Source organism: Saccostrea cucullata, unplaced genomic scaffold, assembly GCF_032062105.1.
Source record: "Saccostrea cucullata isolate Sc308-1 unplaced genomic scaffold, CSIRO_AGI_Scuc_v1 ctg7617, whole genome shotgun sequence".
Lineage (NCBI taxonomy): Eukaryota > Metazoa > Mollusca > Bivalvia > Ostreida > Ostreidae > Saccostrea > Saccostrea cuccullata.
In genome coordinates, this window is record NW_026927285.1 from 1,464 (window position 1) to 21,046 (window position 19,583).

The window sequence follows — 19,583 nt, forward strand, 5'->3', positions numbered from 1 at the left end:
ATGGTCATCTGTACCTTCATATTCGGCATGGCTGTCGCTTCTGATGAATGGAATGCGAACTGACATTTCTGAGTTTTACATAGCGAGTGGCCATTTATATCTACGTATTCGGCGTGGCTGTTACTCCTGAAGATGGGCTGCGAACTGAGTTTTACAAAGCAAGTGGTCATATGTACCTACATATTCGGAACGACTCCCACTTCTGAAGATGGACTGCGAACTGAGTTTTACATAGCAACTGGTTACCTGTACCTACATATTCGGCACGGCTGTCACTTCTGAAGATGGACTGCGAACTGAGCGGCATACATCACTTGAACTATGATGTAATATGGGTTCATTATTTGACCGCTGCACCACACAGGGTCAAAGTTGAATACCATGTAAATATTGTGACAGTGTAAACAAAACTATTTTATTTTTATTTTCTTCCTTGACTTCTGCACCTCCCAGAGTCATGGATGTGTGATTATTATTCTAAATATTTTATTTTTTTCCCGGACTTCTGCACCTCCCAGAGTCATGGATGTGTGAATATTATTCTTGCATTGCAAGTTTTTATTATTTGACCTTGACTTCTGCATCTCCAGGGGTCAAGGTCAACTGATATGTTGATGTTGTACTGAAATGTTGTTGACCTTGGCCTCTGCGTCTCCCAGGGTCAAGGTCACCTGATATGTTGATGTACTGAAATGTTGTTGTTGAACTGAAATGTTGTTGCTGTTGAACTGAAATGTTGTTGTTGTTGCTGGGCCTACCCGTTGCTTTGGAGGCCCGAAATAATATGTTATATTATTCAGCCGTGCCCAAAGTGCCACAAGAAAATAAAAACCTATAAAAATTGTTTTTGATTTATTGCGTCTGTCCAAGATAATTGGGTTTGTTGTGAATTGCTCCTTATCTTAAACTTTTAAATTTGTCTGAATTTAATTGTTTTATCTTCTTTTGAACAAAATTATAATTAACACAGAAAATTTCATGTACCGGTAACAAAAAATAATTGTTTCTCTCTTGAAAATTTAGATGATCAGATACCCCGGTAGTACCTAGAACTTTTACTTGGAGAAAAACGTCTTGGACAGTCATATTTTCCCTTCCTTTTTTAATGATTGATTCATTGTAAATTGGTTTACGTCACATTCGAGAATCTTTTCACATATATATAGACGTCATTATACCCAGTGAATGACTTCAAATTTAGACTTATAATTCGACACTCGGGCAATTTAACACTGAGTTTTTTTTTTATCGTTCCTAACGTATTACTTAAGGTCTCATCATCCAAAAGACCCGCCATTTTCACTTCAAAGTGCCGAACACTTGGCGCATACTATTAATAAATTCTACTAAAAAGAGAAGAAAAACAAATGTCAATTCAAATTAGTTATTTTTTTACCTATATTCTTCCAGAACTCCCAACCAGGTTGAACATCGTAGACCATCGATTCGTTTGGATGATTTGCTGGAAGTTTACAGAATTTAGTCAAGGCGTTGTAGAAAATTCCTACACACTCAAGTTTGTCCATCAAGCATATCATAGAACATTGAATGTGATCCATGTTCTCCAGTTCGGTAAGAAAGGTTTCTAGACTCGGTAGACGGTTGTCATACTCAGATAACTTAATCAGCTCGATCTTGTTAATATTTGTGTTACATCTTACAAACCACACAGTAAGGAAAGACAATAGTAATAAATTTAAAAGAAAGCAACGATATTCACTCTCTTTCATCATGATGCAGATATTATACGTTAAAATCCTGTACCCTTCGATCCCTTTAACTTTCAACACAAAAACTCTGCTTAATACAGCCCAGTTTTTATGCCGAGAATAGCATGACATATGCAACGGAAATAAATGATTTATGCCCTAATTGCAACGGTGAAACACATTATTTTTAAACGTATGAATATGGTAAAAACGCTTTGGATTAAACTGAAAGGATGCTTACAAATAAGAAAAAAGCCGATAACGAATTATTATCAATTGTTCTTTTGCTTTTACAATCGTGAAATTCTGTCCGTGATTTATATTACAAAGAAATGGGGAAGACCTATACGGATCTAATAAATATTTTAAAAGCTTTTAAATAAATGGTACTAAAATACTAAATTGTCACAACTCATTGAAGACACAGTTAGATCAACAAATGGTGATATCTAAATGATGATATCTAAAAAAAAAGTATATTTTTGCTTTCTTCCATTTTCCCACTTTTTCTACTTAATTTCCTTAAAACATTTTAAGTTGTGTTAACTTGATGCCGTTGGTAACGCTAAAATGTATCGACTACCCCCCCCCCCCGCCTACCCCTGCAAATATGATTAACACACCTGGTATGATGAAAGTTGAAAATAACAAACAATAAACGTGCTTATACATCTGTAGATCAAATTATATTAGACATTTAAAGGTGCATAGACACTTATTTGAAGTTCATATATTTGTCAAATTTTCTGTATAATATTACGGCTTATATATTGCAATAACATTTCATACAAAAAAATAATAAATATCTTTTTTCATCTAAAAGTTCTTGACGGGTTTGATTACACATCCTTGAACTTTCACTAATTTAATTTTTTCTTAATACTTACGAAAGTGGCAATCTTGTTGTGTATTAATGAAAAATATTAAATTGTTATACAGAAAATTCAGAGTAGAAATGTTCGAAAAAACTTACACACAGTATATTGTCAGTCCGTGCTCAGTGTTCTTTACAGAGGTTAACAAACTGAGTACACCCGTGAATTTCTAAACAGGGCACAAGCTCTGTTATTGTTAATGTGTACGATTCACCGGGTGTGTTCAATTGTTTAAGCCGGAACACACACCACTGAGCACGGACTGAAAATATACCCGGTACTAAGAGCGCATTTTCCTTTCGAAATTTTTTACTTTGAATTTTCTGTATTACAGTTTTATTATTTTACATTAATACACAACAAAATTGCCACTGTTCTTAAGTATTAAGAATAAAATTATAATTTGTGAAAGTGCAGGGTCGACACAAATATAAATGTGATCAAAAGAACACAATGACAGGTTTTATTTGCTAACAAGGTCATTTTAACAACCACATAATTTATGAAATCCCGACCCTTAAACTGAGGTTGTTGACAATCCTGTAACCTCTCTTTCGGTAGCCTGTTTTGCTTTAAAAACTGTCAGTACTCGAACCATGCTCGTAAGTATCGAATAAATTGAAAGATTTAAACATAATAGGCAACATCGCCTCAAACTACGGTCTGGAGTCCGCATATAGCTCTTCCCTCCCAAAATGGAGAGGATTGTATATCTTGGCCGTGAATTGCGACGATGAATATGCAGGTTGTACCGGGATGATATTGCATAAAAAACTTTGACGATAAAAAAGTTGAAATCGAATCTTTTGTCACACAGTTTAGTTGTTAGTTGGCCTTTATCCAAATGTAAAACAGCAGGACTTGGTGGTCTTCATTCTGAGTTTACTGGGTTATATCGAATCGTCATATGATTGAAAAGTAACTATTATTAATTGATAATACATCGTCGATATATCTTAATGTCGAGATGAAGGTCAAAGTTAGTGGTTTTTAATAAAATCTGCTGCATATAAATGAAAAAAAAGAGCAGCTTAAAAAGGGGGACAATTATTAGCTATAGCTCTGAAATACATGTAAATTTGGCAAAATAAAAAAAAATATGTAGAATTAATTTTTTATTTTTTATATTTAAAAGATTTATTTTTTATGCCCCCATAATCAAAGATTTTTGTTTTTGTTGTGTGCGTCCTTCCGTCTGTTATTCTGTCTTTTTGTTTGTCCGCAAAAACTTTAAAATTGCCCATAACTTTTGATTTAGTGGAGATATGACTCCCATATTTCACATGTGTATTTGTTGTGACAAGAACTTTCTTTGGATACCACCAAATTAGCATTTTGACCTTGCCCTTTGGGAATTCACCCATTTTTCCACAAAAAAATTTAAAACTTTTACTTTGTTCATAACTTTTGAAGGGTAGATTCTAGGACATTCATGTTTCACATATGTATTTTTTTGTGGCAAGCCCTTTTCATTATATACCAACAACTTTGATATCTGGGCCTTGGATATTTCTTTTTTGAAACTTATGAAAATTCTCTAACCTTGGTCATAACATTTGAACGGTAAAGCTAGGGCTTTCATACTTTACATATGTAATCCTTTGAAAAAAATTTTTCATTGGGTGCCGAACTTTGACCCTTGCCTTGACCTTGGAGTTTGACCTACTTTAAAAAAAACTATAATTTTTAAGGACTTATAACGGCTTTCATACTTTATATGGATATTTAATCCTTGTGACAAGCCCTTTTCATTGGATATGTAGAACTTCGAGCATTTGACCATGACCTTAGAGTTTGATCTACTTTTCAAAAACTTTAACCTTGGAAATAACTTTTGAATAATCAGAGCTAGAGTTTTCAAATTCACATATGAATACTTGAAAAGTTTTTAAAAAAACAAAAACATTAGCCTTCATTTTTTATTCCTTTTACTAAAATTTATCCTAATTTTAATTTTAAAAATTGGTGGGGTTTTTTCATGGTTTTTTGTAAAGACCCTACTTTGGGTATATATATATATATATATATATATATATATATATATATATATATATATATTTTTTTTTTTTTTTTTTATATATATATTCAATTTTCAATTTGCTTTTAAAAAAGTTTTGGCTATGTTGCTATCAGTGGCATCACAAACACATCTTGTTTTATTAAGCAAAACAAGACGAGCAATTATGAAAATTATTTATTCATAGAAATTTAGTTATTTTATTTTCTTGCAAATGTAACTGCATTTCAATAACAAGGTAGATCGTTCCACAATCCTTTTTGTGAATAATTGCCACACAGTCTTCTCCTAATTGATCATTTGGTTCTTCCTCATTCCAATTCGAAAAATTCAGAGTAGATTTCATCTCACTCCTTATACCATCGTCTATTTTTACATCAAAACCAATCCTCATTTTTCTGCCATAATCTACTCTGCTCTGTTTTTTTTTTTTTGCCAAAAATGACATCAACAAGTATTTGAATTGAAAAGAGCATTTATTACAAATGCCAATAAAATACACAGCAGTATTGTTTGATATTAAAATATATGTTACACCTGTCACAATAAAAAAAATTAAAAACAAAAAAAAGGGAAAACAAAAAAATTAAAATCTTTCAATTTTTCCCAATTAATATAAACAACAATGCATATAGAACTCTATAAGTATGTACACAAAAAAAACACACAGAAGCCTTCTTTATCAATATCATTTGCGCCAATCCATACGAATTTTGTAATAGCTGTTAAAGCTCGGCTATCTGGAAGTACAGATATACTTGTATATATTTAAATAAACAGATGTACGATATTTATAATATGCAACGATTCATTTTTATGCATTGATGTTCATCCTTGGAATTCAAAGTTTTAAAAAAGGAAAACTTTTAAATACGTTTATCAACTGAGTTTGGGTTTTAAGTGAGATTGTTTCTTTAGCGTCTTTTCGAGAAATATAATCTTCATATTGGGATATTAAAAATTTGCACATTTCAAACTGATTAAATAGCAGTGGTCTGCATAATAAAGCCAGCCGTGGCCACATCCTTAAATAATAAAAAGGGTTCACAATATTAATTTCATTGTTCCCAAACCTTTGTTCTTGTTAACATTTTTAGACAAACTTGGGCCCCCTAAATTTGTGACTTGAAAAATTATTTTTTTTCATTTTTTTTATTTCGTGATTGGAATTTTGATTTTGCACTTCATCTCAACTTTTAATTGGTTAAACTTCAATGTTTTATTTTTTTTTGAAAAAAAAAATGTAATATTTTGAATTTTTCTAATGACCAGTCTGTATCTTACTTGATATTGTTGTTGTTTATTTTTAATTCATTCACAAGGAAGAGCTTTGTATCTTTTTGTAGTTTTTTTAAACAATTGATCATTTCAAGAACCTCTTAATTCTTTTTAGCTTAATTGGCATTTCATTTTCTAAGGTGAATGACAAACTCTACAGATAACTTTCAATTGTAACTTTATACATTTAATCTTTAGCTATTGTGACTCTTATGATTTTGCAACTTTTTTAAATTTAAACTTTAATTTCATTGCTTCCCCCCCCCCCTTTTTTTTTAAGAAAGAAAAATTCTTCTAAGACGTTGTATAATTTCCTCAAAATTCCCAAAAATTTTGCTAAAATAGGAAAAACCAATAATAAATAAATTCTACAAATTCAATAAAAATAAATTTATATTTTTTAAAAAACCCCCGGTTTAAAATGTATATAATGGATCCGGTAAAATTTTGTTGGTAGTTTAAAATTTTTGGTCAAGGTGTTGTAAAAATTCCTGCACATGCAAGCTTTTTCATCAAGCATTTCATAGAGCATTCAATCAGCCCAATGCCCTCCAATTCGGTAAGAAAGGTTTCTAAACTCGGTAGACGGTTGTCGTACTCCAATCTTTATCAGCTCGATCTTGTCCATATTCGTGTTACTTTTAAACCAAACGGTAAAAAAGAGAATAGTAAAAGTTGTAAAAGAAAGCAACTATATGCACTTTCTTTCATCATGGTACAGGTATTATATATTTTGTAAAAATCCATTATTTTTAAAACGTCTGTATGTGGAAAAAACTCTTTTCTGTTTACAGAAAGGATGCATAATATAAATAATATAAAGCTGATTAGCATGATTATCAATAGTTCTTTCACCATTCCATTATTTGAGAACGGAATGGGGAAGATCTATATGGATCTAATAAATATTTCAATAACTTTTAAATCAAAGTTCCTAAAATGTCACACTATGCAAACACATTTAGAGTGAAAATGGTTATATTTGAATGGTCATATCTAAAAATTCAAAAAGGTATCATTTTGCTTTCTTGCTTTTTCTACTCTTTTTCTTCAAAACATGTTACGAATTTGACACCGTTGGTAGTACATGTAGTAAAATGTATGCGACCCCCACCCTTTTCCAAGACACCAGTAATAATGAAAATTAACATTACAAGTAGTAAACATGCTTATTGGTAAAATTAATTAGAAAAATTTAAAAAGAGCAAGGAGGGTACTATGAAAAAAACCCACAGAAGTTGCATTAGTTTGTATTTAACATTGCCAGAGGTCTCCAATTCTTTTTAGGGGTTCAGTTCCCCTTTGTGACTCGCACAATAAAAGCAAACTCTTTTAAAAAAAATCAACTTATTTATTTTTTCTTTTTTAATCGTATAAAAAAATGGTAGAAATTTGAAGTAATGCTCTATTGCTCTGGTGATTTGTTTATTTTTAAAATTTTAATAGTTAAAGATGTTGAATTTTTGCAGTGATATTACAAACTAGAATTTCTATTTCGGCAGTACTAATTTAGTTTCACTTTCAAAGTTGACGTTGTGTCCAGTTGGTTATTAAAAATATTCCTTTGTTTTCTGGCAGTAAATGAGTGATTGTAAAAAGATAAGCGTTTCTGCTTTGCACAATATATTTATTTATTTCAAATACCAGTTCAAGTGTATTGATATCAATTTTTTTTTTTACGTGTCCGACTAATTAAAAAACATTATACACTGTGTCATATTTCGGCTTTAGTATTTCATCTTACCTGTATTTATAAATTAAAACAGTAAAATCACTGAAACAGATTTTTAAAAATAATTCAATTTATAATAATAAAAGGTGTAAAAAGCAATTTTACATGTCACGAACGTGTAAAAGAGACAACTTTTCATATTTATAAAACTCGTCATTTATGATAAATTATATATTTGCAGTTTTTAAACTGATTCATTCTGTCTCTTTCAAAGTGATAAAATGATATGTTCAAATACAAATTCCTTTTCAAAAAATGTATATTGTTTTATGTTCAATTTAATAGAAACAGTTCCCTATCCATTTATACAACTATTGTAAAAATATAAGCATTACACGTTTTAAATCTTTTTGTTTTTTTTTTCAAAATATTGATTTAATTTATTTATTTTCCAAAATACAAATGCTCTTACTCAATGAAAAAGGCGAAGATAACAAACAAATAACATTTTTTTTAAATCTTTAAAAAAACAAATCTCTGAAGATTGCATAAATAATGGTTTTGAAATTCCAGAGGTGGGATGGGTCGTAGGAGGAGTAAGTTTCCCCCGTCAACCGGAAACCCTTTTTGCATTGTGCCGCATGTATTGATCAATTATACCAAACATTCCGTAATCAAATTAAATGCGCCACAAGGTCGACCAATGAAAAATGCTATCAAATGGACACAATGAAATTAAGTTATTTTAATGACCACAGAATTTATTAAAATCCCAAATTTTTTAAACTGAATTTTAAAATCCTTAAGATCAACTTTTTTCGGTAGCCTGCTTTGCTTTAAATACTGTCAGTACTCAACCATGCTCGTAAGTATCGAATAAGTTGAAAGATTTAAACACAATTTGCAATATCGTTCAAGCCACGGTCCCTTTAAGCCCCCCCCAGAATTAAGAGGATGTACATTTTGGCCGAGGGTTGTGACGATGAATGTGCGGATAAAAGGGGGATAACATTGCATAAAAAAAAAAACTTTACAAGAGAAGTTGTAACAAATCGTTTGTCAAACATTTTCGTTTTTTTTTGGGCCCTTATCCAAATGTGAAACAGACACATCAGGGGTATGGGGTGTCCTTCGTTTTAAGTTCACTGGGGTATATCGAATCGACATATGAATGAAAGTATCTATAATTGTTAATTGATAATACATCGTCGATATTTCTAAATGTTGGATGTAGGTCACAGTATTTTTTTATGCAGTTTTTCAATAAATTATGTTCAATGGAAATGAAAAAAGAGCAACTTATACAGGGCTACAATTAAAAAGCTCTAGTTCTGAAAGTAAGAATTGAAAAAAAAAAAAATATATGAAGAAAGAAAAATAAAGGACCGTAAATATTAGCAGTGAATTTTTATTTTTTTTTTAAAAGTTTTTTTATTATTACAAACACTTCAATTAATTTATTTTCTTGCAAATGGAACTGCATTTCAACGAACAAGGTAGATCGTTCCACAATTCCCCTTTGAATAATTGCCACACAGTCTTCTCCATTTCATCATCATTCGGTTCTTCCTGATTATTGAAAAATTCAGAATGAATTCACATCACTCAGATGAAATTCTTTGTAATATCATTTGCACCAATCCATACGTGGTAGTAATAACGACCAAGTTTGATTATCTAGAAAAATGAGTCTTCTTAATAAACAGATGTACGATATTTATACTGTGCAGAGATTTATAATGATATTGATTTTCCCTTAATTCTAAGTTTTAAAAAAAAAAAAAAAAAAAAAAACGTTTTAAGATAGGTTTATAAACTGAGTCTGGGTTTTAATTGAGATTTGTTCCATTAGCGTCCTTTCGAAAAATATAATCTTCATATTGGGATAGTAAAAATTTGCACATCTTCACCGGCAAGTGGTGGCGTTTCCATAAAAGTGAAAAATTCTCTAGGGAGGGATGTTAAACAATAAACGAACAAAATACAGGCCAAAGAGTTTTTCTGTAATCCAGTTTTTTCTCGGAGGGGATTGGCCAAGAACGCTCCATGACTTTCACACTAAGCTATGAGCCCGTGGCCAAACAAAAGGTGAAAAATGCAAAATATTTATGAAAATATAAAAAATATATATTATTGATGACTCAAAAAATTAAGTAAGATAATATTGTTGACAAAAATATATTATACACCCTTGGTATATATTCATTAAAAATATATTGTAATGGAATTTCAAATGGAAATGTTTAAGGTATTTCATTCTTGAAATTTGATAGATCAAGGATTTTATGAAAAGTATATTTTTGATGAGTATTCAATAGATACTTTAAAATGAGAAAAATAGGGGCCAGTATGCAGTGGCTATAACTTTTATTTTACGTAAAAAAGTTTGAATAATATATCATTGAAATAATATTGCAAATTAAAGTTAATTTTTTGTGACCCTTTTTTAAAATAAAAAATGGCATATTGGGGTATTAACAATCAAAATAGGCAATAGAATATTTTTTTTTTATCAAAATTTTGAGTTATGAATATAAGTTATGAATGGGCCCCTATTTAAAATTCCTAGCATATCGATCATGGCAGAAAAAATTTCTCTGATTCTGAAAATAAATTTAAGACATTTAAAATTTAATAAATTGCAGATTTGCAGAATTTTCTATAATATCCTCCCACAAAATTAAATAAAATTTTACTTCTTTGTGAATTTCAAGTTTTTTATTGAATGTTGAAAAATTTAAGTCAAATGTGTAATAAAATTGAATTATAATGAAATAGTTTTGAAGTGATAAGTTTTGCCTGAACTTTTTTAAAATGTTGACAGTGACGTACCTTAATATCATTTTAAAAACTCATTTTTTGTGATATTTAAGGAATACTTTTTTTATTTATGACTACTTACCTTAGCTTTATGCCAAAAATTTTTTCCCGACGACTAAATAGCAGTGGTCTGAAAAAAACGCCAGCCGTGGTCACAACCTTTAAAAATGTAAAAACAGATTCACAATATTTATTACATTGTTCCAAAACCTTTGTTCTTTTTAATATTTTATATTTACCTGTATATTGATTGACTGTATATGTTTAACATCCCTCTCCAGAATATTTCACTGATATGGAGACGTCACTATTGCCGGTGCAGGGCTCAAATTTAGGCCTATGCTCGGCACTTACGGCCTTTGAGCAGGGAGGGATCTTTATCGTGCCACACCTGCTGTGACCGAGGCCTCGGGTTTTTACGGTCTCATCCGAAGGACCGCCCCATGTGGTCGCATTTTACGACAAGCAAGGGGGGGTGAGACCTTCTAAACCCCGGGTCCCCACGGGGCATGTACCTGTATAAGGTCCAAAAATTTATGTTCAAAGAACTATTTTTTATTTTATCTCCAGTGATTCGCATTATTGAATTTTCACTTCATCTTTAACTTTTGAATTGGTTAAACTTAAATGTTTTAATTTTTTAAAAGAGAAAAAAGTAATAATTTAGATTTTTTTTAAAGATTAGGGTATTGTTGAGGTTTATCTTTTTTTATTTTTACAACACAGACTTTTATCTTTTTATATTTTGTTAGACAAAAGTGTCATGTTTAAGAACCTCTTAATTCTTTTTTGCTTTATTGGCGATTTCATTCTTTAAGGTGAATGACAAACTCTACAGATAACTTTTAATTTTTAAATAAATAAATAATAACTTTTAATCATTAGCGATTTGGTTCTTATGATTTTGCAGATTATTTAAACTTTCAAACTTAGGATTTCATTGTTATCCATTCTTTTGAGAAACAGAAATTAATATATTAAAGAGATTTTGAATGAAATCGAAGATATGTTTATTTTCTCTTAAATGTCTAATAAAGATATGATTGGAACCATTACAGTGTGAATTCTAAGACATTTATATGTTTTTCTTCAGAAAAATTGTAGAAGGATTTGGAGATTACAACAGCAATCAAAATCAAAGTCCATTAAACAATACAAAATGTATCAGAGCAAACAAGGGCCTCCGAAACATCAGAGGGGCCATGGAGGAGTGAGATCCCCCAAAAAATTTTGCTATGGGGAACATATTAAAAAAAAACTTACCAATTCATATAAAAAAAAATTTTTATGATATTCTTCCAAAAATCCCCAAACCCGGGTTGAACATCGTAGACAATGGATCCGGCAGGATTATTCGTTGGTATTTACAATATTTTGGGCAAGGCATTGTAGAATATTCCTGCACATGCAAGCTTGTTTATCAAGCATTTTAATGCATTCAATCCGCCCAATGTCCTCCAGTTCGGAAAGAAAGGTTTTAAATCGGTAGATGGTTATCATACTCAGATAACTTAATCAGCTCCATCATGTGTATCATGTTTTATTGTGTTACATCTTACAAACCAAACGGTAAGGAAAGATAATAGTAATATGATTAAAAGAAAACAATGATATGACTCTCCTTCATCGTGGTACAAATATGATTGTAAAAAACACTCGTACTCTTCGATCCCTTTTACATTCAATAATAGTACTCTACTTAATACAACCCCTTTTTTGCAAGAAGAATTGACAAATAATTTATGCCCTAATTCTAATGCATCTTTGCTAGCCAAGGGTTTCGATATTCAAAATGAAAATTTATCTCATTATTCCTTGTGAGGAGAGTAGCGTATCAGAAGCCCTTGACTAGCGAAGATGATTCTAAAGGTAAACCATTATTTTTTAAACATATGATTTTGGTAAAAACTTTGAGTAAAATAAAAGGATGTTTTTGAAAAGAAAAACTTCTTACAAATGAAAAACAATAGTTCTTTTCTTTATAAATTAAATTTTATCATGAATTATTTGACAAAAAAAAATGGAAGATTTACAGATCTAATAAATATTTCAAAAACTATCAAATAAAAGCTAACAATACTAAAATGTCACGGCTCATATCAGACATAATTAGAATGAAAATGTTAACATTTAAATGATAAATCTAAAATTCCAAAAATGTAAATTTTAACTTTCCTTCGTACTTTACTTTTCCTCTCAATTTCTTCAAAACATGTTATATTGTGTGAATTTGACGCCATTGGTAATACTAAAATGTATGCAACAATTAAAACCCCCCTACCCCCAAAAGGTTAACAGACCTGGTTTGATAAAAATTAATCGAAAATAACAAACGGTTAAAACGCTTATAGGTCAAATATATTACTAAAGACAATTTTAAATAGAGCAAAGACGACACTATGAAAAAAAAGAGTTGTATAAAGTTGTATTTAACATTGCCAAAACTCCAGTTCCTTTTTTTTGGCTTTAGTTCCCCTTTGTTCATGACTCGCAAAATAACTGTCAATCCTGTTTTAAAAAATCAAATGGTTTATTTTTCTTAAATGATATCCAAATGAATTTGATAGAAATTTGAAGTAATACCCTATTCTTATATTTTTTTTTTTTTTTTGTTTGTGATATTAATTGTAATCTTCAGTAATATTAAATATATAGCTAGAGTCTCTATTTTTTCAGCCTTATGTTTACCCTAATTTAGCCTCATCTTCTAGTTAGAATACTTTTGTATATGATAATTAATAAGTTCTATTTTTCCCAATAAATAAAATTTTTGGGCCCTTTTTTTTTCATAAACCATGGAAAATGGACCAGGAAAGTAAAAATTATTTAAAACAGATTCTGTCAGAAACCCTCATTGTTTTTATACCGTACCATCCGAAAAATTCCTACCAAGAGACATTTACGATTGAAAATAACATCCGATGAAATCAACATAAAAAATCAATGATATTTTTTTTGTTTCCTTATCACAATCTCATGCAGCTCTGTTTTGCTAGAAAAATCAAATAAAATCAACACCATTGTTTAGATGAAATATGTCATTAAAACGACGAAATAATACATATTAATATACTGATCACCTAAAACAGATAAACAATATTTAAAAAAAAAACAGTAGGTATAAGCAAAAAGATGGCACTACAAAAATAAATGCGCCAATATTTCAAATATAATCTCTATATCAATTTAAAACATATAAATGCAAGGTGGGAAAAACTGGGGTGGTGGTGTGTGCTAATTTTTTTGCTGTTATTGATAGCGTTGACAAAGCAGAATGACACAGCGCTGACTGGGAGTAAAAGACGCATCAAAACACGTGATTATGATGGACATCTCTGATTGGCTATTGTTACGAAGGGGTGGGTTTGACCATGGAAAATTTTGGAGTTGCGTAACATTAGCAGCCGAACATGAAGAACTGGGGAAAATACTAACATGGAACTGATACTTGAAGGCCTGGGAGAACCAGCAAATTGAGAAAAATCAAAAATTAGTTTTTCAATGATATTTTTGGGGTTTAAAAATTTTTTTGGATGCCCGTTTGCTTTTTAAAAAAATCTCATCTTAACTTATGTGTTTTTCGATCGGTTTCTTTGTTTTTAAAGATTTTATTTTTTCAGTTTTTAATAATTTTGCTCTTTTCATGAGTTATAGTGTAGGGATTGTTTTCCCACAAAACTTCTTTGAAAGATATACGTATGCGAAGTGCTTTTTCCTGAAAATTTTCCAACGGTAAAAAAGTTTAAAATCTACTAAATATCAAATCATGGGTGGATGTGTATTCAAAAGACTAAATTGATTTTATCTTCTATGAATTTTTCCAGCTTTTTCCCCTTTTTATGTTGCAAACTTTTTTAAACAAAAAAAAAAAAAAAAAAAAAAAAAAGGCTATTACAAACCTTGGTAACAAAAAAGTAACCTTGACTTGAATTTTTGAAATTTACCCAAGTACATAAACTACAACCCCCAGCTTCATACATCTTTACCATGAAGCCATAACTCCGTTCTGAAAAGGCGTCGTGATGAATTTCCCCAAAATTTTTAATTTTTTTTAAAAAATCACATTTGAAAGTTTTTTAAATTAAATGAACTGATGCTTTTTTCAAATTTCTTATTTGTTCATAAAGAAAGTGGCTTTATCGATATCGGACAGAAACAACTTGATCTGACTGTACTTATCCATAATTTTTCTTATGTCTGAATTACCGGTATGTGTCAGAATTTTTTTTTTAACTGAGTGTTCAAGTTTAAGCATGGTATATTTTATTCTCTCTCTTTGAAATGTTGAACACTTTAGATCCTAACATATATACAATCCATCTCGTACATGTATACTAAAGCTGAGAGTCTTTTATTGAAGTTAATTGTATACCTGCTGATTAAAAATTGATTTCAAAAAACACGTATCAATTTGTGATATCGCTTTCTCTTTGTTGTTTTATTTCCGCGTTGATTGTAATAAAAAGGCCTCTTTTGGAATAATTTACATACTGTTGCAGAGAATTTTAGTCAGTATGCACCACAACCTCTTTTTTACCGGTTTTTGGTTTTTGCTTAACCAACTTGAGTAAGTTATAGTTTCAATTATCTTAGGGGTTTTAAAACAATTTAAGCATCTCTCTCTCTCTCTCTCTCGCGTCATTTTTTGACAGACCATATGAATTTTTTTGGTTGCTCGTGATTTCCCCCCTTTTTATTAAAATCTAGGGATATAAATGATATAAATCAAAATTCTTTTTTAGTAAACAGTTTTTCATACAAGTTGTCGATCGAGTACCTTGTTAGTCAAAGTGATAAAAAGAAGAAAAAAAAAAAATATTTTGTGAAAAAAAATTATAGATCAAATTAAAAACATGGGGTGATCATCAAACCATGAAATGACACGTCGATTTCTCAAAAAAGTAAAATCAAATTTAATTCGAATTACACTATCCGTTCCCCAGTATAATTTTTCCCTCATTTTTAATTCGCATCTGAATTCATTTTCGTTGTCACAAATAACTAACGTTCCCACCATTTATAATTCCAGATCTCGAATTACATAATTCGTTTTCACATTTTTTAATTCGAGTCTCTTTTTTAATTTGAGATCTCGAATAACACAATCTGATCCCACTGATCAAAATATCAGTCAAATGATTTTGGAAAACCGTTTTCTCGAATTTTATACCTATACATAACATATACTTATATCCGAGTACAAAGGCTTGGGAAAAACCTATCCCCTTTTATCAATTTCAATTAATGCTTCCATGAATTTGTATAGCAACCTGTGGTTCCAAACTTTTTTTTCAATGATTCTAATGTACATGTAACATAGAAGTCTAAGACTTGTTTTGAACAACTATCTTATAGCATATGGATTTAAAAAAGATTTTTCTCATGTTAACTGAATTTGTAATAAAAAATAGGATGAAAACACTTCATTTCTATCCATTAAACCGGTTGTCATATCCGATATGTGCAGATAAATAATAATAAATGGTGGAATCATTTTCATTCCGAGAGAACAAATTGTTTAATTTGAGAAAATGAAATAAATGAGTAACGGATTGTGTAATTTGAGGGAACGAATTGATAAACTGTGAAAACGAATTGGATTTGAGAACGGATTGCGTATTTGAGATCTCGAATTATAAATCGGGGGAACGAATTGGTAATCCGTCGGAATGGATGTGAATTCAGACCCAAATTAATTTTTATTTTTTTTGAAAATTGGCGTGTCCCTTCATGGCTTTCTTAGATCATAGTGTTAAAAAAATTATACTTTTTTTCCTTTAGTTTCTTTGGGACTATCCCCTGTAAAAAGACAGTTTTGGTACTAGAAAAATACAATATGACGGAGTGCATAGATAGGATCTATGGAACTTGGTAAGACCCGCCACCAAACTGCATTTTTTACATAATTTTCTGCACTAAAACTGATTTTTTTTTTCATTTTTAAATGTTTAATGTAATATTTGAATCAATTCCATAGATAACAATTATAGTATTTGAAAGGGTTACCTAAATAAAAGACTTAAGTTTAAACCATGTAAAAGGGTCAAGAAACGAGCATCGCAATCTTTTGTGATGAACGAAAAGTGTTGAACACGTTTAAGCACAAAGATATCAGCTATTAAACGCAATGATTATTGCTATTGATTTATATTAACGCAATAAAACTGAAATGGTCTATTTAATTTTTGAAGATTCATGAGGTTATGAACTACGACGCTTCACGCCGGCATATTTCATGAAGCGCGTTAGAGCTTCATGATAAATATGCCGGCGTGAAGCGTTGTAGTTCATATACCTCATGAATCTCCAAAAATTAAATTCATTTCTTATATTTACATTATTTTTCTGATGACTTGCCAAAAAATTTACGTCATTCAAGTGTCATTTTTAAAGCAAATCAGTGTGCACTATATTTTTTTTACGTCAAGTGCGGTATTATGATGTAACAATAGAGATATTGATGTATTCGTGGTACATATGTAATGTAGTTCATAAGAAAATAAACTGCATTTTATTTTGTAAAGAATCATAGAGGAAATTCATTGGAAATGTGAATATTTCCATTTATTCCTTACCTGATCAATGGCCAAAGCCACACCACAGGGGGATATGAGACTGAGAAATCCCCTGCCCACTGGGGGGATGGTGTAGGTCACCTCCCCAGTACTGGTCACCGTCCGGGTCATACTGACCGCCAGGTAAAGGGTCGAGGTCAACATAGAGGTCAAACTGGCAATTCCACCGGCCGTCTGCGCTTTTTGGAAAAATGGTGTGATAAGCCAGGCAAAAGTGATCAGAGACATTCCGTAAAACTCCAAAATAAGGAAAAAAAAGAACATGTTGCTGTTTTTGTAAAACTGGGCCACGTACGCTATCAGCGTCACAACAGCTGTAACTATGGTGATCAGGATGAAATATACACATGCCCACGAAGCCCAGTAGGCGGAATCTCTCAAGCCCATCATTTTCATTCCTTCCTTGATCTTTTTCTCTTTGTCGTTTACAATGTTGGCGGCAAGAAAATTGACAAACTGAGCATAGGCCAGCACGAAGTAGAGAGACGATATGATTTGTATGTATGAAGTGTCTGGTTGGTACTTGTCCAATGGCATCAGTTGGAATGAAAGATCAGGTGGCTGTATTGATGTTATGCCAAAGTGACTCTATGAAAAAAAACATCCTCAAAAATTACCCTAAATGCACTGTAAATGTAGGCCTATATGTACAATAAAAGAAATTTTCTGAAAATGATATCGTCAATATATGCATGTAGTGAGAATTATAGTTAAATGTATGTTCAGATATTTGTACATCTGTACATCTAACTTGTGAGAATAAAGTAAAAATCTTTTCATGAAAGTAACAAACAAAAAAAAAACATTTATTTTGCTGATGCTAGGAGTGTATTAATATACTAAAAATCCGAGTCCTACCCTCAACAGAGCTGTGTCTGTGGCCACCTGAATCATGCTGAAGCCTGTGTGTAAATACTTCAGAACATCACAGGAATAGGAATCCAGGCCATTACCATTCCGACACTGGTCGTCTGAAATTTTGATACAACATACAATGTACAAGATTTAGGTATTACATGTACTTCTTCTGATTTACCGAATCCATACTAAAATACAGCTGAATTTGTCAAATAAAGAATTGAAATACAGTTGAACTTTGTTATCCCAAAAACTATGAATATGTCAAAGAAAACTTAGAGTCATCATCGGAAACCACAAGCTGGATATCTAGGAAGTTTTTCTAAATCCAAATGGATTCAAAATAAAAAGTTTTGACTGTAATGAGTAAATACAGTAAACAACATTAGAATCTTATTGTTGGAGGAATCTTTTGTACTTACTTGCAGTTCTATACATGCTGCTACTCTTTGTATCTACAATGTCATTAATGGGCATCCTGATGGCATAGGATAGATTGCTACCATTATTATACATGAACTGCAGTCCTGTAAACCTTGACAATAAAAAAAAATCAATATGATCAAATCTACAAACTGACTGTACTATCATTTACATCATAATCTTTTATAAGGGTTAAATTTCCACAAAATCTAAAATGCAAAAATTTATGCAGGATTCCAAAAATATAAGTGAGATAAGAAATAGTTACCCTGAAATACCAGAGTAATTGGCCTTGAAAGCTGCTACCATGGCAACATCATCAGGATAGTATTCCAAGGTAGGAGTCGAGTTCAGACTCAACAGCTGCTGGAAGATGCTGGCTGCATCGGCTGCGATGGTGCGGGTATAGGTGGTGTCAGGGCATACTAGAATTTTCCCCGTGCTCTTGACAGAAAAATTCTCCGGATGCACCAAGGGAATGTTGGTAATGGCAGGTTTGGGATCTAGGGGAAGGAACGCTTTGGTCATGGCCAAGATGGCAACGAAATAAATGGGAGATAATATTTCCTACAGAGAAAAAGAAGCTCACATAACAGAAATATATCGTGCTACGGCCATGATTGCAAAAAGTACACATCTTAAATAATAATTCCACTATGTTTGCTGTTATTATGCATGTGCTTGTTACTCTTCCTTTTTAACTTTCAATTTGTAAATATTTTCCCCAATATACTTCTGGCATGCATGTTTAAAATTGGTTGCTCAAAGAGGGAAATTTACTGCTTTGCCCTACAACTTACAAGATTTGTTAAAATGTAACAAATATATTAACTAAAAGGAAAACCATACTGTATTAATATATGATTACCTGTATAAGCTGGCCTTTGTTTCTTTTCTTATACAAAATATTTTTGTACATAAGAGTCTTGAATTGCTGAAGAAATGTAGCCATTGTGTTGGGTTCTAGAAAGATACATGTACATACAAAGTACAATAGGTACATGTAACCATGATAAATATATAGGCATAACATATAGTTTTAAAAATACACAAGATTTTATAACAGGTAAATTCACAGGTTTGAAATATAAAACTATTTTATGCAACATACATTTACACAAACTCTACAATGTACCTTTCCAAATGATAATTTTCTGAGATATTCTCAATCTTAAGGGGGGACCTATGTCCGAAAAGTCTTTGTGTGAAATTTTCAAAACATTTCTTTCCTGACCACTTGCTCTTAGTTTTTAGGTATTGAAAACAATACCTTTATATGCTTATTTTTACACAGGAGCAAGAGTATTCATGTCATTCTTCGAAGCTGAAAATATTTCTAATTTTTGGGATTACAGC

General features: G+C 31.1%; 1 protein-coding gene across 1 annotated transcript; it reads right to left on the reverse strand.

Moving 5' to 3' along the window:
* Positions 1–561: 561 nt before the first annotated feature.
* On the reverse strand, positions 562–19,194 carry LOC134273957 (cholesterol transporter ABCA5-like). Its single transcript, XM_062756186.1, has 7 exons — positions 19,096–19,194; positions 18,496–18,794; positions 18,227–18,339; positions 17,805–17,917; positions 16,947–17,534; positions 1,397–1,634; positions 562–764 (listed from the first exon to the last, which is right to left on the reverse strand). The coding sequence occupies exons 1-7, from the start codon at positions 19,177–19,179 to the stop codon at positions 562–564; spliced, it is 1,638 nt and encodes a 545-aa protein (XP_062612170.1). The 5' UTR covers positions 19,180–19,194.
* Positions 19,195–19,583: the final 389 nt, after the last annotated feature.

Coding starts and splice junctions, on each gene's coding strand:
- LOC134273957 (XM_062756186.1), bottom strand. CDS start 19,179: ATGGCTACATTTCTTCAGCAATTCAAGACTCTTATGTACAAAAATATT. Junction 18,795..19,095: donor ACAAAGGCCAGCTTATACAG/GTAATCATATAT, acceptor TTTTCTCTGTAG/GAAATATTATCTCCCATTTA. Junction 17,918..18,226: donor CAGCATGTATAGAACTGCAA/GTAAGTACAAAA, acceptor TCAAAATTTCAG/ACGACCAGTGTCGGAATGGT.